The sequence below is a fragment of the Gymnodraco acuticeps genome, unplaced genomic scaffold, assembly GCF_902827175.1.
Source record: "Gymnodraco acuticeps unplaced genomic scaffold, fGymAcu1.1, whole genome shotgun sequence".
Taxonomy (NCBI): Eukaryota; Metazoa; Chordata; class Actinopteri; order Perciformes; family Bathydraconidae; genus Gymnodraco; species Gymnodraco acuticeps.
The window spans coordinates 307,837-335,379 of NW_022992258.1; the positions used below are offsets into that span (position 1 = coordinate 307,837).

Sequence of the window (27,543 nt, forward strand, 5' to 3'; positions counted from 1 at the left end):
TAAATATGTCTTAAATGTAATTTAGGTTAAATTCCTGTGCTATTTAGATGCTTTTATTTTGAAGGCGAGTTTACGATGTTGACAGGAAATTGTTGTTGCTATGGAAACAACGTGACGGAGAAAAGGAGCGGAGATTAATCTACATATAAAGACGGAGAAAGTAAAAGGATAAAGTTTATGTTTAAGTGTAGCACCCCCCGAAGAGGCACAAGGTTGGTATTAACTATAATATAAACATTTGGGCTTTGTCCGAATACATTTATATGCTGTTTTGTAGCTTTGCCGTCTGTTTACAGTTAACTTTTGGTAGTATGCTAAAGGGATTCTAGGATGGAGCCTACATTTATTTGTTATTTGTGTGTCTTTATAGCTCTTACGTTGATATTGCTACAACGATGCTTGGCAATGGGCATTATTATTATTATAGGCCAGACTTACCTTAAAGTCATTTTTCCCCCTGGAAAAAGCTGGCCCACCCTATTTTATACAGGCCCGCCCTAAAGTACATTTCTGCCTACGCTACTGATCTGACTTATTGTCAAATCAAGGGCTTATTTAAGGTTAATCTACAAATTGCATTGAAGAGTGATTCTGCATGTCACAATATATGAAGCCTGAATCTACGGAACGACCATCAAGTTCACTTAATGTATGCTCTGATGCATCTGCTGTGGGTTACACAAGAACACTTATGAGGGAGATATTTATCTAATGTGCGACAGCCTGCAACTTTTGTATTCAATGCTTTAAAACATTTACTTTAGATATGAAAATAATGACATTGCCTTAAGAGTAGACAGACACACCCTTGTTCTAAGGAATGAAGTCACCACTGTGTGAGGACTTTAACTCAAATGTTGCCATGGTATGTTCCCAGAGGGTAAAGCACTGAGGCTAAAAGGCTTGCTCTAAATTCATGAGAGAATGAAGATGAATCATTTTAGGGTTCAAAATGATCTTGTGTGAAGTAGTGAAAATGACCACAGATGCAGAAGTATGTGGAAAAATATTTTATTGTCAAAGCTTGTGTGATTGGAAGAACATAATTAACCGATTTCATTTCAAATGTCCAAATACAGAAACCACTAAATGTGGCAAACACAAAAGTGGCATAAAGAAGCATTTTCAAATTAATCCAGCATAGTTGATGAAAAAAAAATATATATTAAAGTGGACAGGTAGAACACTTAAGGAATGCTTTCACTCGGTGAAGCTCCCTGATGTTTAAGACAAACGCAGGGTGTTTCTCAATGTCGAGGACGCTTGCTTGGTAGCACATGTCTTCCGAGTCACTTGCTTCAGAAGCGAGGCAAGATTCCTTCCTAGCCTCGGAAAACAAAGAATTGTGGAACAGGCTAACAAGTGTGCGTCATATTCGAGGCCCCGCCTTAAAGGGAGCTCTTCTTCCGCCAAAGATTTGGAAATTGGTCCGTGCGCAAAGCATTGTGGGGATTTTAAGAAGGCGGAGTCTATACATGTGCAGCCTCGAAATTTCTCGCTACGAAGTACGCCGGCCTCAGTAGAATTCCAAGTAACTCGATGACGTAGTATGCTTGAAATAGTGGCTCTGGAGTAGCCTTCCTCGACATTGAGAAACACCCAGAGAGAATAAATAACGTGGAATAAACAGAACAGTTCTTTATAATAACTCTGCACACTGCTCAAAATACAGATTCACTGCCCCCTGCAGGTGATAAGATAATGTCAGTAATTTTAACAGGAATCTGTCTAAAGTGCATCAAAGGACACAACAAAAGGAAACTAAATTAACTTGATTTAAGCCACAGGAGCTTTTTTTAAATTCCTTTAAAAGCAAAACTATTTGGATCTCCAAAGAATAACAAGTGGAAACACTTACAAAAAGGTAACATTCTCAGTTTGTTAAATAGATTTTTGCAACAATTCATTAACATACAAGTCATCTTCTTCTTAATCCAAACAAGTTTTCACAGGCCACGTTGTTATCCTTGACACTGCAGACAACATTCCACCGTCACACTGCTCCTCACCCAGATTTTCAAGCAGAAAAAATGAGGCAAAAGCGAAGCAGGGAGTAGACGGGAGCGGGAGGAGTGTCTCCGTTGCACTGACCTTTTCATTCTGGAGACACGGTGTGCCAGGCAAGCAGAGCCCTTCTGGTTTTACAGAGAAGTGAGAGAATGACTATGTACAGGCCAGGTTTCTCTTTGGTCAGTCTTTACATTATGTACAATGAATACTCGGACCGATGGTGAGCATCCCTCAGTTAGCACGAGCAACTCGCGTCTCCGAGCTTAGGTAGTTCAGCATGGTCTGGATGAGCTCTGGGAGATCGTAATCGTGCTTCCAGCCCCACTCCTTCCGTGCGTTGGAGTCATCGAAGTTCATCGGCCAACTGTCAGCTGGAAAGAAGAGATGAACAAGATATAGAATTAAACTTCAGAAAGAAAACATGCTAGTAACAATTTATGGCATTGTAGTTCCAATTCACAGCATGCATTGGTTTAACTGAGTAGTTGCCATTGACTATGTAGGTTTTGCTTATACTGTAAAGCTAATTCCTCTAAATTACCAGTAGCTTATGGGGGCTAACTTTATCTAACTTAACAAAAGATACTGCTGTGTAACCAACATAACTTAAACACTAAACAAAAACGGGTTTTCTAAATGTTTGCAGCCCACAAAAGCAGATCACTTGAGAAATCAAGTGATAATGTACATATTTCTTGTATTTCGCAGTTTTGACCACCATTTGTGCATCATAAAGTGACGTACCGATGGCCTGCCGTACGTGGTCCACGTCATACGTGACCTCCAGCTCGGGCATCTGCTTCTGCAGCTCCTGGGCCAGTTCCTCGGGGGTGAAGCTCATGGCATTGATGTTGTAGGTCCTCATGCTCAGCGTGTCAACGGGGGCCTCCATCACCTCCAGCGTGGCGCGCAGGCAGTCGTCGATGTACATCATGGGCAGCCGCGTGTCGGGTCTCAGGTTGCACTCGAATTTCCCACTTTTGATCGCATCGTGGAAAATCTGGACGGCATAGTCTGGATAGAGACAGAAATTAAAACAAATACATATAAATAAAAAAAAGCAGTCCAGGGGTATTTGAAATAAATTAAAAGAGGCTGTGGTTATGAAAGTGAAAGTATGGCGATAGTGCATCAAGTTATCAGCTGGTCTAAAACTAGAACCTGTGGAGTTAACTTTCAGGAATACATTGGTTACATGGTTACAGGAATAGACGTCCATTAAAATGGAAACCATGTTACATGTTCTGGATTTCATCTCTCTCACCTGTTGTCCCACCCCCTGGCATGGAGTCAGCAGAAATGATCCCTGGGTAGCGGAGACAGCGGAAGTCCAGGCCGTAACGGTGGTGGTAATACTGCCAAAAAAGAATATTGATTACAAATGTGGAAAAAAACAATATGCTACATTACATGTTACAATTTGCCAAGTTAAATATTGTATTATTGTATTAAATATTGTCAAATCCCTAATATCTAGGCACCTGTTTGGTGTGTATGGGGTTTTACTTCGAAAGAAATAAATAAATAAAATCTGAATTCTCACCTCTCCCATCAGCTCTGCATGCACTTTGGAGACCCCATAGATGGTGCGAGGTCTCTGCACACACAGATCTGGAGTGGGGTTTCTGGGAGAAGTGGGACCGAAGGCTCCAATAGTGCTGGGGACAAACAGACGCAGGCCGTGCTCCGCTGCGATGTCCAGGATGTTGTGAAGCCCTAACAACGAGAAAAATAAACATAAGGACAACACACTTCACCTACACTTCGACTCAGTGTTTTGACCTAAGAATATGACGTCCTTACCGGTGATGTTTACGGAGCGCGCCAGGGCCACGTTGGCCTCTCCAACAGCACTGAGCAGGGCGCTGTAGTGAAACAGCCAAGTGATGCGGTTGTTCACCACAATCTCCCGCAGGTTCTTGTAGTCCAGGATGTCTGAGTAGATGAAGGGGCCTGAAAACGAAAGAAATGTGTCTTTATTTTTATAAATCAAACGTTCACTTTAAGTTGTATAAAGTATCTGAAATCTGCCCTTCCCTTGGAAGATTTAAAAAAAAAAAAACGTATAATCTTTTATCATGTATTTTTACTGCACTTTGAGCTTGTATCAAAAGTGCTCTATAAATTAGGCTTATTATTATTAATCAATATTTAGTTTTATTATTAAAACCTGCGACATTTTGTCCAGTTGCACTGTTCTAATACCCAAAGCCCAAACGTTCATTACGTCTTTGGACAGCTCATTACTTGACTTTTAGAAGGACGAGGTCACAAAAAAAAAAAAATCAATAACTGGACAGGCCTTATTTGCAAACACTGTTTGTGTTATCTGGCAATAAAGTTTAGTACGTTTGTAAAACATTAACACATTTTTGAAGATTTTATGTGATAAAAGATTGTCTCGACAATCAAGAGCGTGGATGCTCCCATTTGCCAAATTAACTAAATGTCATCAGAAACACCCATGCTTAAAAATAATAAAAAAGGTGCTTTGCGCAGACCAGATCTGATCAATTTCAGGAAGCAGAATACAGTACAGTATTAACACAAGTCGACTCACCACTATGGAAAACGCTGCTGGGAGGTTTCCTGATGTCGGACAGGATGACGTTATTCTTTCCAAACTTCTTTCTGTGAATCGGGGAGTCAATGTTACTCAATTGGAAAATTGACCAGAAACTCCCACATTGTGGGAAGTATTTGGCACTAAGAGGTTTTCTGGCAAACCATGTGATTTTCGATAGTTACTGAGAAATCTTACCTTAACATTTTGGCAAGCCCCACCCCGAGCTGTCCCAGACCACCTGATGGAGAGAGACATAATGGCGTCATTGGGGAAAACACAAACATCAGCAGCTAATAATCATCAGTGTTTGTTTCCATGGAGACTAAAGTAATTTAAAGAGTGGGCCTTGAGAAAAAAAGGTCAGAGTACCCTTAAGCCCGCCCGCCCCCCCAGAACATAATATTACAAGGACAATGATTTATTTGCTTTTGTGATTTATTCGAGCAAATAATGGCACCCAGAAAGAGGCTGTATAAGCTTGAAGACGCCGTGGAAAAGATGTTCGCTGACTCTCCGTCAGAAGATGATCATCTACTTCGGCCACAATTAGACCCTGATTATGAACTTCAGGAAAGGTATGTACTCTCTCTGTTTGTATCTATTAGTTGTGTATTCGGTGTAATCTATAGTAATTCCACACTCGCAAAATACAAAATGGACGCCGCTTTGTTGTTGTAGCGTTATCGTTCCGTGAGAAACTAAAACAATGGGAACATCATGTTGGTGAACGTATAAATAGATTAATTGTATTTCGTGACTATAACACGGCAGTATATAAATAAGGCTGTATTGTTTATCAACCCAGTCTATCTATATATACACCAGCGACGTGCAGTCAGGGGAGGCAGGGGAGGCAGAGCCTCACCTGTCATACTCATAGACTGGCCATACTACAATGTAACGGAAAAACAACTAAAGAAAAACTAAATAGTAATAATAAAATGTCTCCACTGATCTGTTTTGTAAATGTGATTTATGTTTGATTCCAACCTTTTTTTATAGTCAAAATCAGCAAATTTGCCGAGCTCCGCTACAACTACATGGGAGCGATGAGGAGTCTGGCAGGGACGAGCTCTGCCTCACGTAAGCCCACAGTAACTTGCTGGAGCGCGGGCACTAATTTAGCGCGGGCACTTATTTTGTGAGCGCGCTCAAGCCAGTTACTGTGGGGTGAGGTGAGGCACAGATGAGATCTGCCTCACCTCAAAATGCGTCACCTCACATTAACTGTCTGGAAAGCGGGCCCTAAGCGCATGCCTGCACCATCTCACTGTAGGTCACCAATGTAATGTTTGTAGATCCTTTTATTACATTTATCCTCGCCATCCATAGTCTCTAAATAACGTATTTCACGTAGGCCTATATATGATATTCAGGCTCGCTGGTCTCATCATACAACGGCAATGAAAAAAGCACCAGGGGAGGCAGCCATAACCTCTGCCGCACTGAAGGGGGCGCACGTGAGCCCACAGGTTCTTGTTGCTACTGTTATTCTACGCAGAGACGCGAACAACAAACTAGACTTTTGAAACTTGAGGAAGATAAGGAGGACTTTTACAAAAAAGTAATAGAGATTGTTGTCCAGAAGGATAGCATGGACTTCATCTTCAAGTCAAGGTAAGACCACATTGGTAATGAAAATTGGTTCTTACTAAGAAAGAACAATCCAATATTTAGATTGTGGGTATCCTTTTGTTGAACGGTCTGTTTAAAATGAATCGAAACATCAGACCAAAAAAGCTTTTGAAAATAACAGAATATTTTGACTAAGGTCAGAATATAATATTTGTAAATCTGACTGAAAGAGTCAGTGCCTCACCAGCCATGAACCTCACCGCACGTCACTGATATACACTGTTATTTCACACACGCCAAATGGATGCTGTTTTGTAGTTCTACAGACATTGACTATTAGCAGTTCATAAATAAAGCTGTATTGTCTCAGTCTATATGTGTATACTGTTATTTCACACACGCTAAATGGAGGAATTATTTCTGATTTGAGTTACATTTTTGAAAGAATAAGCCAGTGAAGTAATCGATTTTGTTTTTTTCACATTTGTTTTCACAGTGACGAAGATGAGTATCAAATGGCTTCTGGATCACAGCCATCAACATCTGCCTCTTCCGAGCTACGACGTGCATCAGATCAGCATACAGTTGCCCCAGAGCCATCAACATCCAAGCTACGCCACTGGATGTCTGCACCAGTACTAACTCAGCCTCCCTCTGCATCTTCTGATTCAGTGGACAGACTATCAGGAGGAAAGTGAAACAGGCTGGTGTGTGGAAGACTAAGATTGTTACCGTTCCTGACACTGTGGTGGACTACAACAGAAGCATGGGCTGCGTGGATGTGTCCGATGCTTTGATTGGGTACTACAACGTTCACCACAAAACCATGAAATGGTACAAGACATTTTCTGGACATTGCAGTGGTGAACAGCTTCCTTCTCCACAAGGAGCTGCACAAGATGAGGGGTGACCCCGGCAGGACGAAGCCACACACCCAGAAGTCCTTCAGGGAGCAGCTTGCTGCAGACATGAGGAGTGAAGTCCCTGCAGCACCACCACCACTTCCCCCCCCCCCCCCCCCCATCATCACTCGTATGCATTCCCAAGTATTATGGGGAAGATGCCACCGCGCTCAGGAGGTGCTCTGATGCTGGCAACACAACGGTGAAGACCTATCTACTGCACTAAGTGCCTGGTGCCTCAATTCAAAAACACATTCAGTATGGTACCTGGAAAAAGGTCAAATGGCACTGATGGTATCCAAATGTGCCCAAAGGTCAGTCTTTTTTGCTAAACCTCTCTAAAAAAGGTCAAATTTCACTTGTTTTGCCTCAATCTTGCTACAGGGTACTTATTATGTTATACTTTGGATTCCTAAAGCTTTTACCATACCATCATTCAAGGGTGGTTTTCACTATTAGTAATGGGTTTTTTTTAGGCGGAGGTACAAATGTACCTTTTTTTACTATGTTCCATCTGAATTTACTTTGACACAAACATCTATATTGATTCTGACACTTCTACATCCAACTCACAGATGTAACCTTGCTTTGATAAAATAAATTATTGATATAACCCTTTTAGAAGTTAAGTTAGTCATTTGTTTTGGGCATAGCATTTTCAAGCCTGAAACCTGAAAAACAGGCTCAGGGCTTAACGCCTATGGGCGTTGTTTGTTTTTTTTACTGTCATTTTTTAAATGCTTTCATTGCCAAACTTGTTACAAATCCTGTTGGTGTTGAATAATCTTAACTTCCATGTGTGTACAAAAAGCTGGTGTGCCACTATGTTTATCAGGTTTGTAATATACCAAATAAACAGATGCTGCGTACCTGTGATGAGCACCTTGGGGTGGTCTGTTTCTGAGAAGGACACAGAGTGGAAGCTGGCATCAGACGTCACCTGGCGAGGGGAGAAGCTGATGTTGCGCACAGCCACCGTGAGGGGCTGGCAGCTGCACCCCGGGCTGCCAAGCAGGGTCTGCTTGACCACCTTACTGAGGGCTCTGAGGACAGGCATGCTGGTACCTGTGGAGGAAGGAAAAGTGTGTTTACGCTTAAATAGTGTCAACTGCCAGAGACACAAGTGAAATTCTTTCATGAGGTTTTTTTTTTTGGAGCTGTGAAATTCTCCTTTTCCCTTTTTCCTTTTAATAGCACATCTGTGTGGCCAAGGCATGAAGTTCTATGTCAAGAGATTTTTGGGCTTCTCTCCAGACCTCAGGGGCCAAGAGACAGACTGCTTACAGAAATGGCATTGAGGAGGTCGTTTACTTCATTTCAAATGCATCTGCGGCAAAATCAATGGAACATTGAAAACGGTCTGAGAGTTTGCAAAGCAGCAGGGAAGACACGTAAGCTTCAGTTAAATGCAAATGACATGCCATTTCCAAAGTGACGCAAAGGAGCTCTCGAGCGCATAGCAACCCAAACACTTGTTGCGTTTCACTCAGTCTGTTAACTTGTACACAACTTTATGAGAGACACCCGTCGATATTCATATATTTTTAGAAACGAACACGACTACAGAAAAGATGGAGAACTGTGTCAGCACATTGAAAGCAGTTCTCACAGTGCAGCCTCATAACTTTTAACGAGCAGAAGGTTTAATCGCATTATAAAGAAAGCTTCCTTTGTTTATCACCGATCTGTGCATTATTTTCACAAGTGTGCTTACCGAGAGTGCAGCGATCTTTCAAAAAAAGGAAAGAAGAGAGTAACATAATCTCTTAAAATAATATATCATGTAATAGATGAAAGGCTATTATTATGACACGGCAGATAAATGAACAGCCAAGGTTTCTGTTTTATATTCTACGCAAAAAACGCGATCTTTTTCTATCTTGGATGAAGTATTTCCCTTGCCACATCACCAAAAGCCAATTCACTGCGTTACAACCCCGGTTTTACGCCCATGCAGGAGGCGGGTTGTGTAATGTTCTTCGTCATGGTGGATCTATATGCAACATATGTCTTTAATGTGTTCCATAATTAAAGGGTTAATTAGCGTGGCTGCTTTTCCACGTGGGCAATGGTGGTGATGAACAGTCAAAGGAGCTTGAAGATCCTTTTCAATTAGTACAAATAACCAGCAAGCTTTCGCTTTCTTACTAGGCTATACGAAGTTAAGTATATTTTAAAATGTGTATCGGTGAGACACAGTGAGCCACTCGGACAGATTAAACCTGGTCATTGCACCGGAGTCAGTCTGTCTCTTGGCTCAATTAGCCTACACCAGTTTTACACTAGTAGTCTGAAATGAAGACATTATAAAGCATATAGAAGAAGTAGCCTACGTTCGTACAGAAAACACGTGGTTGGGGTGTTGAAATTAAATTAAGGATTGTATATATTCTTAAAAATGTCTCTAAACTAGAGCGGAGTAATACAAACGCGGGGCGGCGGACTAATACACGAAATGTAAGTGTTCTCACCGGTTATTCTTCTTCAGGAGGTAAACGGTAAAAACTCCTGAGTCGCTTTGTGAGGATGAGATGCTGTTTCCTCCTCTGAGCTGCAGTACTCTGACGTGATGCTCGTGTTATCTCCGGCCGGTGTTGCATCAGCTTCACTATATATCAGCGGCCATCTGGTTTCAGTGGGAGCCGGCTTTCTCTCGGATTGGCGGAGGCTCGGAGGTGCGGTCCTCCCTCACAAACCACACCCACTGAGAGTGACTGTCCCTCCGCTGACGACCCTGTCAGTGAGTTCATTCACAGAGCACCGTTTACGCGTTTCTCCAAAAACGGATTATACTCAGTGATTCTTGGTGTGTAGACTGGTCAGAAATGTCACATTTAGAGGATTTAAAAATGTTGAAAGAGTATGCTATACAGGGCAGTTTCTAGCTATTTGGGGGCCCTATGCAAGATGCTGTTTGGGGGCCCTACTTTTGACAGTTTTTTAACTACAATGGGGGGGATTCCGAAGCCTTTAAGATGATCTGTGGAGATTCATCAATCTGTTACACTTTAATAGGAAAACAGGCTAATTTCACGAAAACCAAGCAATTGAAAATTACAAAAAATGATATTAAAAAGGTAAACAATAAGGCTCCTCTATGTCAATAAATGCAAGAGATGCAGCATTTTCTCAGCTGTCAGCCCAAAGATGATTTGGACTTTATTACCCCAAAAACCCAAGCCACAGCTTTGCTATCATTGCAGTTTAGTCGTGTTTATATCCTACATTGGATTTGTAAGCATATAATACTTCACCGAACACTCACAGGAGGGGGCTTGGCTGTCTACAAATAAAGACGGCTCATTTTAATTCTCCCCAAATATATTGAGGCTGAACCTGAACTTTGAATTCTCTGCTCCCATCATAATCTTGGAGATCTTGTTAAAATTGTGAATGCAGAATTCAAAATACTATGTAACTGGTTTGCAGTTAATAAATTATCCCTTGTTATTCAATACAAAGTCTGAGAGTAGAAATGACTGCATTATACGGATTTGCAATACAGAGATAGAAAAAGTTGGTGCATGTACATTTTTAGGACTGCTTGTTGATGAAAAACTCAATTGGAAGCACTGTATAAATTATGTACAGACTAAACTGTCAAAAACAATAGGTATTTTGTATCATACTAAGAACATTCTTGAAGAAAATATACTCTTTATAACAGTCTATTTCTCCCTTACCTTTAATACTGCTCCGAAATATGGGGAAACACGTACTCAACAAATCTACAAAAAATAATAACATCCCAAAAAAAAGTATTACGAATAGTCTGTGGTGTTGGTAAATATGAACACACAACTCCCATATTTAAAAAAAACTCAATCTATTAAAATGTGTTGAGATAGTACAGCTTAAAACAGTACTGATTATGCACAACATTTTCCATAACAAAATGCCTAATAACATTCAAAAGCAGTTCCAAACCACAGCGTGAACATATGAATGTAAAAAAAGTCACTTGAAAATAAGTGTTCACAATGTTTATATGCAATTACGCATATATTATTATTATTATTATTATTATTAATTTGCCAAGTGCATGTGTACCTATGTATATATTTATATATAGTATTTTAATTTCCAAAACAAGATAGTTGAAACTGCTATTGACATGTGCAGAAAATGACCCTATATCTAGTTTTCATATATATATATATATGCATTTATTGTTTTCCTGCCCTAACTTTTATTTAATTTTTTCTCCTGTTTTCTTTATTTCTTTGTACTCCTTCATTTCTATACGTTTTTGACGCAATAATGCCGCTGTATTAGGATGATGCACGGGAGGGCTACTTTCTACAAGCTATGCTTCAGCCCTCCCGCTTCTACTAATTTTGTTCATCTTTGTGTGTATGAATTAAACTTTTTTTGTTTTTCGGATGAATAAAAAATATACATATACTTTCAGCTTGGGGGCCCCCTAGTGGCCGCGGGGGCCCTATGCCCCCGCATAGTCCGCATATAGGAAGAAACGGCCCTGATGCTATATATGGTATATTATAAACACGGCAATTTGTTGTTCTTTAAATTAGGTTTTGCTTTCAATTTTCTTTTTTTTATTGTTAAAAATGTCAAGATATAATTTTGTTGATTAGTTTGTTTGACAAGGACAGTGCATTTTAATAACATTTCTGAACATTTGGCCAGAAAGGCCAGAGATGATCGTTTCTATCATGAGTTTCAGGGGAAAAGTGTGATTTCTATGGGAAATATTTTATTTTCCAGAGAATAAAATATGTCTTTATCAGAAGCTTGTCCGGTTGTTATGAAAGACAAATCATTTAAAACCCACCTTTTTATGCGTACTGTCAAAGAAGGCTACAAGAAAACCAGCAAATATTCACATTTTACCGGCGGGGAATGTTGTTAGCTTCTGCTGCGCTAATGGATATAAGAAGCTGTTTCTACAATAATGTGGAGGGAGAGCTCTCCTGTCAGACTGAGAGGCACAGTGAGGTAAAGGACTCTGAGTGTTTAGATAGTTCACTTTAGTCTAAGTTGTCTCAGTGGGTCTCAAACGTTTTGATCACAATTTATGTAAACAAATATTTCCAAGGCACTCCTTTATAATTATTGGGATAAAACAGGTTTGAAATCATTCCAATGTATACTCAGTAAACCAAACATATCGTTTAAAACTGAAGAGATTTAAAAATATGTAAAATAAATAAATGTTAACTGATAAAATAAGATATAAATGATCCACAAAAATAAAACAAGTTAGCCTACATGTATTTGTTATTGGCTATGGTAGGTTATCGGTTATGTTCACATACTTATTTGATTATTAAAATGCAAACCGATCTTTTTCATATGGGTGTTTTAGAGTTGTATCCCCTAGATCAGTCTCTAGTAATTGTGTGCTCAAAGTGCACCAGATTGAAGCATTTTACTTTAAAATGTTAAAACAAATCTTCCCGGGGCACCCCCGGACCCCCCTAGAGGATGTGAAGTCCACCCCCCAATTAAAACATGTTCATGCAATACTAAATACATTTGAAGCCTTTTTATATAAGCTGTCCACCATGTCAATACGTTTCTCTGTTTGTAGTGTAGTGGTCTTTTGTAGAGGTTTTTCATTGCCAGCTAAAATCTTGCCTAGGGCAGCAAATTGGTCAAAACCGGCCCTGGTGTCATCCCCACAGCACCCCCCATTTGAAACATGTTCCCACAGCTATGCTAAGGGCTAAGTGCCTTACTCAAGGGCACACTAGTGGATTTGAACTCACAACCTTCCGATCTTCACCCCACCTCACTATCCATTAGACCACCACTATCCCATACAATAGTACGTATGTGTATCCAAATGTAGGTAAAACTATATACATTTCAAGTTTACCCTATTTTCCACTTGGAGCTGGACATTAATTCTACTCCCAAATGGCAATATGTTAAACTTGCATAAATGAAGATTATGAAACATTGTACAATTGCTTTAACAAAGCCTGAGATATAACTTTGGGATTTTGAATTTAAAGTGAAGTTTTGTTGGTTTGAAAGTGATTATTATACCTCTATGTCCGCTGTAGTCTAAGCAAAACCTCACTATAGTAGCCTACAGCAGAAGCGCATGTCCTTGAAAGCAGCAGGACGGTAACAGCAAGTAGGACAAAATTAGTTCACATGTCGACGTCTATAGTCAATATGTTAAACAAACATAGCTGCAATACACGTAAAGCTAAACTCTTTTATTTTTTTAACAGAATCATCAATATTCATGTTTATCAGGGGAAAGATATGACGTGCAGACAGTGTGTCTGACATTGACGTTTGTTTGCAGTAGATAGGAGAGGGACAAATTGTTGACAACATCTGAGCAGGGCGAGTAAAGGATGGCTTTAAATCTGTACTCGTCTGTGAGTGGTCGACGAGTGCACACACCCACGCCTGTAATCACTGAGCGGGAAAACAAGTCAATATGTAAACTGATATACTGGCGCTAAAATCAAAACCAGGTTTTCTTCAAATAAGATTGCTTCTATTTTCAAAAATCACTGACATATTAAGAAAAACTGATAACTGGGAGATTACACCTTTTTTTCTACTGTAGTGTACTAATAAACCATGTCTAACCCTGGCTGAGAATATCTGGTTAGCAAAGATACAAGATTTCCACTTGATACCCGAGTGATAGTACATAGCCTACTGTCGTCCTTTAAATTAGTGGGCAACAAACCCAAGGCCACATCAATAAGGAGAAGAGTGATGGTTGTACGTAAGCATTGTAAACACTGGCAGCCATCACATGCCTCCGTCAGTCAGCTGATCCGGGGCTATTTATTCTGCAGGCAGAGCATGGCAACATATTTTGTGAGGGAGGTGGGTTGCTGTTTACTAATCTTTGGACGAGCCACAAGGGGAAAGTGACCTGCCAATACATTGGAACTGCACGTGACACTAAGCAGGGGAATAGAATGAGACATTTAATAGATATGTTATGTAAAAATGCTGTAGTGTTTGGTATTTGACCAGTGGCGGTTCTAGACCAATTTGACTGGGGGGGCCAGTTATTTTCTGAGGGGGGCACAATAAATGCAGGGCGAAAAAGAGAACTAGACAGTATGAAGTAATTGCGCATAAGAAAACAATGCAATACAGTTATTGGTATTTGTTTCAGTACACTTATTTATTTCAGATAGATCTTATAGTTATTACTGTTAGCTTCAGCTTAAGTTATAGTGCAATGTAGGGCTGTGCAATTAATCGTATTTTAATCGCGATTACGATTATGGCTTGCGACGATTAGGAAAACAGCATAATTGACTAAATACGATTATTTTGCTGGGTGCGCTTTCGCCCCTCCCTAAAAGCCCACTCGGCCACGTGGGAGTGACATGTGTTGTGAGTGTTCAGCGCGAGCGAAGATGTCAGAACAAGAGCAGCAACTAGTTAAAAATAAGGGTCGCGGGGAGATTCCCAGTCGATCGTGAGATGTGTCTAAAAATAGAACAACAATATTCTGTTTTATCGTTAATGTCCTATAACATAATGTTCCCGTGCCAGAATAATGCACTTGAACGCATCAAAGCTTTGTGATTGGCCGGCCTCACCCATGTGTCGGGGCGTGGCTGGTGAGCAGTGCACTAGTTCGCTGACGTTGTCCGTGTCAACAGCATGGATGGTCAACAGGAGTGACAGTCCGCACACACACAAGACCGCAATTATGGCAGAAGCAAAAAAGCCCAAAATATATAATTTTCCCTCCGAGTGGGAGGATCATTATTTTTGTATCTATTCCAATTCAAAGTCCATCTGTCTCATCGAATGATGGCTTTATCGAAGAAGGGTAATTTAGGAGCGACATTTCAAAACAGTGCACAATCGCTACGAGACGGAATTCCCTCCTAATTCTGCCCTACGCTCCCAAAAGGGGAGGGGCCTGAAAGGACAGCTAAATGCACAGCAGTCCATTTCCACCAGGCCCAACAACAAGAGCAAGGCTGCTACCATAGCATCTTATCGTGTCAGTCACGTTCTTGCGAAACACATGAAGTCTTTCAAAGACGGCGAAGTTATGAAAGAAGCTTTCCTGGAGGCTGCGACACGCTTTTGTGGGACAGTAAAAATAACAGTAGCATTTCAACAGGTTTTTGATATAATAAAAACTCAATTTAGATACCGTTATTAATCTGCTGTAAGTTTTAGTTTGTTTGAACTTATTCATGATAATTATTGTACAAAATGGTATAAGAATGCAAACATTAAGATCTGTTCTGTTTAAATTGATTATAGTCTGTTATCAGTTCAGAAACTAGTGTTGCTTGCATCCTATTTTAAAGGCATTTCTTTTTATACTCTAATAAAATGCAACAAAAAATGGGTTTGATTATATTAATGTTGTCTTTTTTATTGCACTGTTGCAGCAGATTACTGTGTAGCTTCAGATCTGAGTTGTCTTATTAGTAAGCCTCATTTACACTTTTGTAGCAACACTATTTTTATATAATGGCAAAGAAAGGGTTCAGAGTCTTTCCTTTTGTCCTGTGTCATATGTGACAGCACTGCCACAAGTTCCTCTTCAGAGAGGGTCTTCAGTACAGGTGGCAATATTGTCACCTGCCTGCGCTCATCTCTGAAACCAGACCATGTAAACAGGCTGGTGTTTCTTGCAAAAAATCTTTAAGAGATGACATGAGCAGCCCTACCAGCATTTGTCATGGTGGCCAAAACATTTTTATTTGGTCTTAAATTGTAGTTCAACATTTATTTCCTGTTACTTCTGGACCATGACGGTTGGCCAGCCTTCAACGTTTAACTGAGTGGAATATGTTGAATATGTTTTACCAAAATGTTGGCTATATGTTAAGGAGTTTTCAGTAGGTTGTGACAGTGCACTGCAACATGTTTGATTTCATTTATTTTTTCTAATTTTTTTTTATTTATCATATTAATATATGTTTAGTATGGTTTTGGAAGTGCGCTCCAACACATTTATTGATCTTGTTTATTGGTAAAATATTATTTGTTTTAAAGTTCAATAAATGGTCAATGAATAATCGTCAAAATAATCGTGATATCAATTATTGACCCAAATAATCGTGATTATGATTTTTGCCATAATCGCACAGCCCTAGTGCAATGTTTGCACTAACACCATATTTATATAAAAAATAAAGGCAATGAACAGTTACATCTCTACTTTACATAAGGGTGTCTGCACAATCTCACATTACAGCAACAAAATCCTGCGGTTTTTGGCAAACCGAGTACCAGAAAATATACATTTAAAAAAAAAAAAAAAAAAAACTTTTCATTGTTAGGGGGGCCACAGGTCAGTGTTAGGGGGGTCAGAGGTCAGTGTTAGGGGGGCACTGCCCCCCCCTAGAACCGCCCCTGTATTTGACCAATAAAACGTCATTTAGTCACCATATAGAGTTGTAATGATTAAGGTATATCTAAGTTCAATTGCTGCTAAATGTTCCACTTGCTAACTAAGCACAAATATAGTAAAAATACTTCAATAATAAAATAATCAAACATGTTGTTGAGCTATAATGTTTAATGGCTTGAAAACTTGAAAAAAACATTTAATCTTTTAAACAATAATATAGTTTTACAAACAACTGATCAGCAGTAATACAATTACTTATTTTTTGTTCTGATTTAGCAGTAAGGCATTGCACAAACACAGTAGAGTTTAGTTGCAAAGCTACAATCAATAAACAATAACATTATTCACATTGGCAAGCATAGGAAATGTGTAAACGTGTAAATCTAACCATTAGCTTGACTTAATGGTTCCACTCATACACACCAAAGCAATGGAAGGTGTTCTCTGTTTCTGGCAGAAGGAAAACATGCAGCTTTAAACAACGTTCCCTTTACAAAGCAGCTTAATGTAGTGGCTGGAATCGGTTGTGTTTAGTGTGAATATAAAATCATTCTTAAAGCAAAATAGATGAAAAGTATGAAGATGAGATGACCACCAGCAGAGAAAAATATATATCTTACTGGCAAAACAAACACAGTTGGCCAACCACTGTGGATTTGTAACCTAAGAACAGCCATTTTTTGTATTTAAAGTGCAGCAAAAAGCTTTCTTCTTAGTCTAATGCTAAGGAGGCTACCTTCACCCATGGGCAGCATTGAAAGACGAGCTGTAATGTAACTTTGCAGACACAAATTATTTGTTGAGAAAATGATCACTTGGATAAAGCCTTGATATCTGCTACAGTTTGACATCATTTAGATATATTGGCATGTTTTTTTGTAATGTATTATAATAAAAATACATATACTTTCTAATGTGTTCAACTGGTACTGACAAGCTGACAACAAAAAGTATGCTCATTACAAGAAATATATTATATTTTCCTAATTATTGATGAGGCCTTTAACACAAATGACATTAGTTATGAACTAAAAACAGCTGATACGCTTTTAGTTTGAGAATGTACTTGAAAGCAACAATTACAACATAACTTCAATAACCAAAATGTAGATTGGTCTTTAAAGTGATATATGAAATTAAAATAATATTTTAAACCTCCATCAGCTCTGTTAAGTCTTGCTTATATTCATTTGACCAACATGGCCAGCATCACTGTGGCAACAAGACCTTTCATTTCTGCATCAATGTCAAACACATTTGACTAATATTACACAGTTTGAAAAAATGCTAAATGTGTATAAGCTTGTGTTAAATAAGTCTTTCTCAATGCCTCCAGCTGTGCTCCTCACTGGAATGTCACGTAATGACCATATAACTACACAAGATATTTTGGTCAGATCCTTATTAACATACAGTAGAGTAGGCGCTGACCCTTCCTACGCTTATTATATCATCTCATCGTGCAGCAGTCACATGCCGTCTTATAGCACCCTATATGTTGCCATAGTTACTCTGCAGTGCTTTAGTGGAATATACATTCAGCAGGATGTTTGGTGAAAACGAGTACCCTGTAGTAAATTAATGAACAACAACAATGCCCAGAAATTCCTCGGAATGATCAGTTATTTTCTGCACACACAGCTGTGCACTAATTCTTCAGTGAAGGTAGTTTCATTGTCATTAATCTTACTATGTTTTTAAATCATTTAGGTAATGAGATGCCAAAAAGGGAAACAAATATGCCTTTACAAATGTCCAAGACCTCAAGATGACTTCTAATTGCCTGACCGACGGATAATACATTTACAGTGATTCATGACATGGAAAAGCAGCGAATTCGGACATTTTAGAAAGTGTAACCAGGAAATGTTTGCCGTATTGTCTTCAAATATTACTGAAATGTTTATTTTTTTATAACTTAACAGCTTTCAATTATTTTTTGGATGATTGACTGATTGGTTTATAGACTAATTGTTTCAATTTATTTAAGGGGACTCTGAGATTATGTGATTTTTGTTTCTGTGTCTCACTCCGGCTTAACTTAAATGACAATACATGGTTAAATTAGCGTTAAATTGACGCTTTATGAATGTAATGCTTTAGGGCACTATTTCAGTCTATTCCGTTATGTAAACTGGGTGACATAAGATTATTGCACGAGTGGAAAATCTTAATTTGTGTTTAAGGCCATTCCTTTACATTTTTCATCTGTTAGGAAACCAAAATGTGCCATCATCAATCATGCACACATTCTCCTAGATATAATGGTTTGACTTGTATACTCTCAAACATGTGAAAATAATGGCCTGTTATCTGTTTAGTTATATTTTCACATTTTCTACCTCGTTCTCCCTTCTCGCTCCTCTCCCCTCCCTCCCTCCCTCCCTCTCTCCTCCTCTCTAAGGCGTCTGCAGCAGAGGGTCCTCCGTCTCCAGCTGGGCCAGCTGCCTGCGCAAGCTGTTCACTTTGTTCTGGAGCTCCTTGTTGTATTCAATGATATGAACCATCTCCTCATAGGCCTCGTCCAAACACTTGGAGGAGCGGTTCCAACGAAGAAACACTCCTGCGACACAAGAAATGAGAGCACAGTGAATTATCTATGAAGTATTTATAAAGTACAACATGTATAACAAGGAAGTGGTGTCTCTTTTCCCTGTAATGCTCAAACAACACTACGAGTCTACAGTTTTGCTAGCGGCTATTTGAGTGCTTTGAGTTAGATGGATACAGAACCATTTACCATCATAGTTTAGCATTATTGAACCGAGAATAATAAACACAAAATGCTCAAAATGCTGTAGTATGCTGGAAGCATGTCTTAACTAGAGGGAACATCCTGATATCTTTATGAAACTGTATCCATTGAAATCAAATCATGTCACAATAGCTTTTCTAGAAGTGCAATAAATAGAGCTTTCATGTTGAGTCAAGTTTGCAGGAAATGTTGTGAAATGATGAAATCCAAGAACTCCTTTGCTGTCAAAATAGATGATCGTCAAATAGTGTAAAACTCACTGTGAATCCATATGGCTAAGAAATCACTTATTTTTGCGAATAATTTTGTCATTTTATTCATTTAAATTTTGTAAAAATAGAAAAGAAAAGTATTTGTCTCAATTGTTTGACTGGTGGATTAGATTCCAGATTAGTAGAAGTAGAATACACATATTATAACATGAAATTGGGGCAGGGTACTGGAGCTCAATGTGTACATTTCTGGAACAAACATTACTGAAATGATTTAACCATCCCTGTTTCTGAAATGCTAGGCAAAGACACGACAGTGAGCCAACATGGACGACACATCTAATCATAGCTCCAGTCCCTCTTTGTGTCAACTAGAAGAGCTACAGATATGGACGTCCATGGGGGCTTTTTGGTTGGCCCCTGAGTGTGCGTCACTCTCAAAGGCTCACATAAGCCGGGTGTCTGTTGAATTTCACGTGCTTGAGTTGTTCTCATACTTCATATAGAATCAGGGGCTGAGGCTTTAAGCAGAAAGGGGGCCCCTCCAACAGGTTCGCCTGAACCTAGTAACCCCTCCTCTTTCATACACCCCCCCCCCCCCACACTGCTATTCTTTATGAATGGTGTCTGCTTTGAGCTGATGAGTCAGCAAATTGAAAATAGACTGCACTGGGACTTTTTGGAGTTAATTTAACTGAACCCACAATTATTGTAATCTACGTAATCCCTTTGAAGTTCCAAAGAAAAGGTAATCATTAAGTTTGTGTTTGGAAAACCCCTATCACATTCTAAACTAAAGCTCACTATAGGGACAGTTCCGCGAAATAAAAATAAAAAAAGCGCTTTCGTTTTACCTGTCGGGCTATTTATTCATCAAGACTGTTTTTGGTGTGAGTTGCCGATTGTTAGCTATACTTGAGACATCTCCATCCTTTAGGAACTTCCACTGTCCATCTTAAATAAAGCAACTTAGAAAGCAATGATACTAACTTATTCAGACTTTTTTTAAATGTGTGTTGTGTGTAATGGATTCATTGAATATCCCAGAATTCATGACATGTTGGGAAAGCAGTGGATACTCAAGTCGACCATAAATCACTAGAAACAAATCTGAAATTACATTACATTACATTACATTTAGCTGACGCTTTTATCCAAAGCGACTTACAATAAGTGAAATCTGTAATGAGTGTAGGATGAACAAGCGGCGTGATATAATCTCATTCTCACTGTGTTTTGTATGGAGGTTAGTTTAAGGCTTAAGGGCACTAAGAGAGAAAAGAGCAGTATATGCATACACTTCGCCCACGCAGAAGCATAATGAAACCTCACTGTTTCACTGCTGGCTCCATCATTTGGTGCATTGAAACACAACATTTATTTTAATTAAAAAGGTGGCAAAAGTATTTTGCATAATTGAAATGAAGTTCAGAGCATAAACCAAAAACCTGTCCCTCAAATAAAACAAAAATAAGTTGACATTGTTGTTTTGTTTGAGGACAAAATATAGAGGTGTGCCACAGAACTAAAATTAGCATGCACATGAATGCTCACTGCTAACTTGTAGTAAAACGCAACTGCTCAGGTGCCAGTGAGGACACCTTCTGTGCGACCTATAATAAGACAAACATGGCGGGCAAACACGTCAACGAGGTGCCTGCGAAGCTATCTGAGCAATGTCCAAAATGTTAAGGTCTCGAGAGCCAAACGAGAGGGTCATGTGAGCCAAAAGGCCACATGCCACATGTGATAGTTCAGGAGCCAAGGTGGATGTTCACTGCTGGAAGGTTAAAAACAGCTCGCACAGTATTTCAGACTAAAAACATTTACTTATTTTATTATACCTGTGTGCTGAACAATATTAAATATTAATATCCAGAGAGGGAGTGGTGAGTCGGAAGGTCATCTAATTGGATAAGTATTATACAAAAAAACTAAGAAGAATTTACAAGATTGAAAACTCTAATATTAATAACAATAATTTGTTATTTGTTTACGTTTTTGAAAAGAAAATGAAAATCGGTAATACGGTAAAAAAGATTATGAATGTTAAGTTTGTACAGCAGTGTGGATTTCCTTTGTGACTTTTGGATATGGTTGTATATGATAATGATATACAATAACATACCATATTGCCTACTTTTTTTTAAGCAGCTAAGCTTGCTTTGGTTTTCACTTCTTCAAAAGTAGTGATTTTTGTATCTATTATTATTCTCTATGTATAAGTTACATAAATTGAAAACGTCCCAAAAAAAACAAAACTTAAACACTGTTTATTGTTGCTTTGACAAATCTGCCATTAACATAAAAATATTTGCACAGCTGTAATTATGTCTTCAACATAGGGCCCAAAGTAAATGGGACATGTATGTATGCTGCAGCATGTAACAGTGGTGAAACCATCGACTAGGGTGAAACCAATAGCTCTCCCTTGTGGTGGGATTACAGAAGGCCTGCCTGAGGGGAAAAAAGTAATCATAGATGAGACTAAGGAGAATTTAGGGCAGATTATCTGTAGTTTTTCCCAGCTGTATTCACACTAACTGTAAACAATGTTAAGATCTGTGATATATTGGGGTATCTGTCTCCTACCTTCCCACAGCAGCAGGCTCTGGGGGGCCACAGAGGGCCAGATGACCAGGCTGTTGGCCTCGTAGAGCGGGTTGGTCAGACGCTCCAGCTCCTGGGGCCGGTTCACCCAGGACCAGAGGGACACGGTCTTCTCAGGCAGAGACAGTTTGGCTCTATGGAAAGGATGAGAGGATGTTAGGTGTTGCAACAGATTGTAAAAACTGGGCTTGAAATCTGTACAATTACATATTCCGCGATGAAAAAGTTAAATATCTTAAAAGGAACAAGATATTACAAGGAACAAAAGTCACATAATCCACAACTGTGTAGCTGCTTAGAGATCCATAATATGGAATAAAGGCTACATAAAATATGTGATGCTTTGTTACATGAAATTAAGTGAAACCACACTTTACAAACATACTGCAAAAAGCTTTATGGACACTTTTTATACATTTTCAGGTCTAGCATTAAATAAGGCATACGTGTACCTGGCAAAACAAAATCAATAAGCTAATGGCCGACGTAAGCTGGTGGAGCAACCTCACCAGACTCCAGACTCACCTCTCAGCCGTGCTGTTGCCCAGGAAGGTGCCAAACTGAGAGGCATAAGAGTGTTCGAACACCAGCACCAGGAAGCTCTCGCTGAATTCGAATGAGCACGGAAACTGGCGCAGGATCTGCCACACGCAGTCCAGGAAGAGCAGGAACACCGGAGCCTCCTGGCGTGGCTTGCTGTTGGAGTAGGCCGACTGAGCGCAGCGCTGCTGGAACGGGTGACCCGCCTGGGACGGACAGTAAATAGGTTAGAGGTGAGGAGAAGGGGTGCAAAGACCACACCCAAAATGCTTACTTGATTAAGGTGCAAATGTTTCTGTAACCCTATTTGTGCCCATATTGTTTATTGTATAACCGTTGTATGAATAACAATTTGTATATAAGAACGGTGTGTATTTTCAAGCATTTAAGATGACTTTCCTTATAAATCTCAGTAATTTAAAGATCACCTATTATGCAAAATCCACTTTTTCACATCTTTTATACATCAACATGTGTCCCCCTCTGTGTAAAGAGATTCTGGAAATTTCAGGAAAAAAGATTCTCTCTCTTTTTGTCCTTATCCATTTATATAAAAACCTGTCTGAAAAGGAGCTGATCAGATTTTGGCCACTTTATGATGTCATAACGATTTTTGGCACTTATTTTCATCTAAAGTAAAAGACAGAGAATCAGCACTTTTGAAACAGGGCTGAAACTGTTTGGTGTTTTGAGCCAAACAGTTCAGAGACATGTTTGTATACATCTGAGACCTATAACATATTGATGAAAAACAGTATAATAGGGGACCTTTAATACATCATAAAGGTGATAAATATTTGGGCGGAGGTTCCATGAGTGTACCTGGAGCCACTCTCGCTCCACTAGGCTCTGGAAGCCTCTGATGGTCCTGCAGGCTGGATCCAGGATGATCTGAGCCAAAGAGGTGACCTGCAGGGTGGAGTCGGCCCCCTCTGTGCCGTGAACCAGCACTGACGCCCCCCTCCCTGAGACACACACACACACGTGAGTCAGTATGAACAAAGAAGACTTATTGTGAAACATATTACTGGTTTATTAGTATAAAAAGCAGATGAAACATTGTTCCCTGACCTATCGATGCACTGAGCAGCCAGGCAGGCGGTGGTGAGGATCTCCTTCACGTGGGTCTGCCAGTTGGAAGCCTCTAGTTTGCTCAGCCAGCGGTCCATACTGTGCGACTGGTCGTTACACGCCTCCACCAGCTTTATCAGGCTCTCTTGGAGAACGTTAGATCTGCAAATGAAACATTAGTCGCAAAGTTCAAATAAATGACTGATGTTTATTTTTGAGGTTTGGTCTGAAGTGAAGGTCTTTCTATTGACTCATTTAATCGCTGTTGAAAAAAAGAAATATTGAATACCAAAAACTTTGATTAAATAATATATATTTTAATATCAGTTTTCGAATGTTGAAAAACTTGATTTTTACAAATGGTATCAGTATGCAATGGTGTTAGTACACACATTTATTTTTAGAAAAGTAGCTAAATTCTTAAAATAAATTGTAGACATATTGAGTTACAAGTTAAAGTCCGGCATGCAAAATCTACTTGAAGTAGAAGAACAAAAGCATTGGCATCCAAACAAACTAAGCAACTGGAAGGTCACCAGTTCAAGTCCCAAGGCAAGACCAAGTGCTACCGAGGTGTCCCTGAGCAAGGCACCGTTCCCTACACTGCTCCCCGGGCGCCGTTCAAAATGGCTCCTAACACAGGATGGGTCAAATGCAGAGAAACAATTTCCCCACGGGGATTAATAAAGTATATAAAATATCAAATAAGCAAGTAAAAGTACTCCTTATGGGTAATAGCTAATTCCATAATCATATTAAATGACTGGATTATGACTATTACTGCATTAATGCACAGCTGATGAGAGTGCAGCACATTTTAATTACTTTATTTACCGCTGCTGAATATCTTAACTTTACTTATATATCATACTATGTTTATTAATAAAGTGTATTTTGTAAAAGCTAAAAATCTAAATCTGGCTTCCAAAGCATAGTGGAATAGAAGTATTAAGTAGCATAAATAGAAATGGAAATACTTACTTAAGTATCTCAAAGTTATACTTAAATAATCGTACTTTGTTACATCATCCCTGTCAGTATCACATTCCATTCAAACACAGTAGCTTGTAGAACTCTGCACAAATATTATTCATCACTTTATGGATCAAATGGAGCCCTTAATTGCCGCTCACCTTTCGACCGCCTTGTGAATCCTCCTCCACTGGGGGTAGTTCGCCTCGGACTCAATCCCTCCACCTCGAGCTTTGGCCTGCTGGGCCACGTTAATTGTGCGCGTATCAATGATGTAGCCACGTTTGCCCGGCCGCAGGGTGGCATTGATCAGCTTCTCGTCTTCCTTACACCTCCGCCCGTTGGTGCCTGTCAGAGGCTGCCCTGAACGCATCATCACCTGAAAGTAGATTCCGTACAATTAAAACTAAAACATGCCAAAATAAATCCACACTTTTCTCACAGCAGAAATCATAAAAACGCAATTCCCCAGGTGCTCACCATGCCATTCTTTTTGTGGTAGTAGCTCAGTACTGGGAAACGGCCACCGTGACGGAAGCTAGCTACTTTCCTCAGCGTGTCGTCATCAATATCTTTGGGCACTGCCACCAGAGGAGGGTACGATGGACACACAATGAAGTCCTTGTTGACTTCACTCAGTCTCCACTCATCTGTCTGTTAAGAGGAATGGTGACAATGTAAAAGACAGATGTTGGGTACAAAAGATGACTTGAAGAATATTAAGTGTGAACATGTTTGCCACTAATCAAGTCCATACCATCGTCTCCAAATCTTTAAAGGCATCCAGGGGAAGAAATGACTTCCAGCCGTCTTCTATGACTTCAAACATGGGCCGGTAGAAGAAAGGGTACATCAGGGAGAGTATATCAAGCGTGGACAGAGCCTAGAGAGGAGTAAAGGATGTGTTTCAGTTGAACACATTCAGAATTGACATCAAAAAAAGGTAAAAGTGAATATTTTGCCGTTGTGTTTCTTTACCTCAATAGAGTTGGCAATGTTGAGACACTCCTCCATGCCAGGGATGTCGAGCTGGATCACCCTCAGGTCTTTGCATTTGACTATGATGGTTCCCAGAGACCCTACAAATCTAATAGGGAAGTCGGAAGATTTGATTAAAAACATGAACTTCAAAATGAAGCGAAAAAGGACAAAATGTCCCCGAATAAAACACTGTAGAGGTTGGGGTTCCTCCTGGAACTTAAATCTATTCTGTACCTAAAGATTTGTGTGCTTTAAGTAATACTCCAATCTAAATTCAACCAAGGCTCAGACCTCAGCGCTATAGTTTGCCCCTTGAAATTGCTCCTATAGTTATGTTGGGGATATAGAGGAGTTTTTTTGTTTGAGATTCTTAACAGCTTAAGTTTAATTCTTAATCTCTTGCACTTTTTCCCTCATACAAAATCAACTCTCAACCACCGGAACCCGAGTGTACGCCAACATTGCAGTGACAAGATACACTCAGATTGAAACTTCTGGCACAGCAGTTTCAGATCCTCTTTCCACTTCAAAAGTAGATAAAAGTAGAGCATAACGCTAAAAGAGAAGGAAAACAAATGCAGTGAAATGCCCTTATTTGTTGCATGGAATAACAGAGTCGCATTGAATTGTTTTTTTGGGGTGCTTTCACAGCCGGATGTTTTTCTGAAAATAGTTTCCAGGTGACCTAGATGAGTGTTCACAATGGTGTTATAAAGAGGTCAAACAATGATACAAAATGCACTGCACAACACAAACCTTTTCATGTGTCTTTTTAACATAACTAATGAAACTCTAGTGTGAGCATTACATTGCCTGAATTACAAATTAGGAAAAAGGTGTAAAATACCCAAAACAGTTATAAAAAGATCACCTTTTCTCTATGCAGTCAATGTTTGAGTGAAGCAGCCACAGCTCTTCTGTGTTGTCCTGTCTGGAGGAGAGAATCAGGTGATGGCCAGTCAAACACAGAGTTCCCTCCACAGTGGGCATAAAAGGCCGATGTAAGACCACCCCGTCCACCCTGGGGGTCTTAATCAGCTCTGCAAACTCCATGATCTGACCTGAAGAAACGACAGCAGACACAGCAGAAACAAGATGATGGTTTTCAAAGCATACTGACATTAGTTAACGTCACTACTGCTGAGACAAGCTAACGTTAGCCCAGCTGTGTTGCTTCTAAATAAACACATCATGTAAGTCCATTAACATTACATGATTTAATGCGGCAATAACATGTCAGCTAGCTCAAGTTAGCTAGACTCAGGAAATGAAGTGGCTAACCTTAGTTAGCTAGCTAGCTGTGTCACACCGTATACATCGTCCGACATGTTTATATTCACTTCGAAATTACAACATTACACACACTTTCAGTGTACAGTGAAACAATTTACGTGTTTCGTTTAAGATAAAATGATTAATCGCACAATTACCTGAATCTCGTTCGTTATATTTGTGAATGGGCGAGACTGGTACGTTCACATAAACAAGCCGACAGGAAACAACTGACTTGTGACACTCAGGATAATCTGCATACAGTAGCAGATCCCCATATTATTCTTTATAAAATAATAATAATAATACTTTGTGGATCCCAGTCACTTTGGATATCAACGGTACTGTTAAATACGCGTTTATATACCCAATTCTGGACTAAATGGGACCAAAAATATGCAATAAAATCAAAATGTCAATGTATGTAGGTAGGTATGTAACGGTTATACTCAATTCATCCTGGTAGTCGAGTCTAAATTGCCCATAGAATTTGAAGTTAAAGAGTTGAGTATTTGTCATTAAATCATCTCGTAGATTAGTAAATAGCTGTACTTAGTTACTCTGTTAAGGGAAATATAGGTATGTAATGGAATTATTTGAAGAACAACATATTTCCTCCATGGCACTAAAGTCTCAAGTTCTGTTGTTTATATGAAGCTGCTTTTACATTTTAGGCTCATCCATGTTTTCCTCCCCAGCTGTTAAAACCCCTAGCAATATTAAAAAAGGACACAAGGTGGTGA

At 39.5% G+C, this 27,543-nt stretch overlaps 2 protein-coding genes across 3 annotated transcripts; both read right to left on the bottom strand.

Annotated features, from left to right (window-relative positions):
- Nucleotides 1-995: 995 nt before the first annotated feature.
- Nucleotides 996-9,679, bottom strand: tdh (L-threonine dehydrogenase). Its single transcript, XM_034206944.1, has 9 exons — nucleotides 9,525-9,679; nucleotides 7,924-8,118; nucleotides 4,772-4,814; nucleotides 4,571-4,641; nucleotides 3,814-3,963; nucleotides 3,554-3,726; nucleotides 3,275-3,365; nucleotides 2,755-3,024; nucleotides 996-2,381 (listed from the first exon to the last, which is right to left on the bottom strand). The coding sequence occupies exons 2-9, from the start codon at nucleotides 8,108-8,110 to the stop codon at nucleotides 2,242-2,244; spliced, it is 1,125 nt and encodes a 374-aa protein (XP_034062835.1). The 5' UTR covers nucleotides 8,111-8,118; nucleotides 9,525-9,679; the 3' UTR covers nucleotides 996-2,241.
- A 6,858-nt stretch (nucleotides 9,680-16,537) lies between these two features.
- On the bottom strand, nucleotides 16,538-27,043 carry mtmr9 (myotubularin related protein 9). Of its 2 annotated transcripts, none has more exons than XM_034206941.1 (11): nucleotides 26,959-27,043; nucleotides 26,400-26,589; nucleotides 25,526-25,634; nucleotides 25,305-25,430; nucleotides 25,028-25,201; nucleotides 24,709-24,926; nucleotides 23,576-23,737; nucleotides 23,327-23,465; nucleotides 22,490-22,710; nucleotides 21,947-22,098; nucleotides 16,538-18,950 (listed from the first exon to the last, which is right to left on the bottom strand). In XM_034206941.1, exons 2-11 carry the CDS (start codon nucleotides 26,579-26,581, stop codon nucleotides 18,787-18,789), a joined length of 1,647 nt encoding a protein of 548 aa, XP_034062832.1. In that variant the 5' UTR covers nucleotides 26,582-26,589; nucleotides 26,959-27,043; the 3' UTR covers nucleotides 16,538-18,786. The 2 variants fall into 2 exon arrangements, 1 of the variants encoding a protein (XP_034062832.1); XR_004568152.1 differs by having other exon boundaries at nucleotides 18,811-18,950; nucleotides 23,327-23,469.
- Nucleotides 27,044-27,543: the final 500 nt, after the last annotated feature.

Coding starts and splice junctions, on each gene's coding strand:
- mtmr9 (XM_034206941.1), bottom strand. CDS start 26,581: ATGGAGTTTGCAGAGCTGATTAAGACCCCCAGGGTGGACGGGGTGGTC. Junction 25,635..26,399: donor ATTGACTGCATAGAGAAAAG/GTGATCTTTTTA, acceptor CTTCCCTATTAG/ATTTGTAGGGTCTCTGGGAA. Junction 23,466..23,575: donor GCTGCTCAGTGCATCGATAG/GTCAGGGAACAA, acceptor TGTCTCAGGGAG/GGGGGCGTCAGTGCTGGTTC.
- tdh (XM_034206944.1), bottom strand. CDS start 8,110: ATGCCTGTCCTCAGAGCCCTCAGTAAGGTGGTCAAGCAGACCCTGCTT. Junction 3,727..3,813: donor GCGCTCCGTAAACATCACCG/GTAAGGACGTCA, acceptor TCTCGTTGTTAG/GGCTTCACAACATCCTGGAC. Junction 3,025..3,274: donor GCCAGGGGGTGGGACAACAG/GTGAGAGAGATG, acceptor GTCTCTATCCAG/ACTATGCCGTCCAGATTTTC.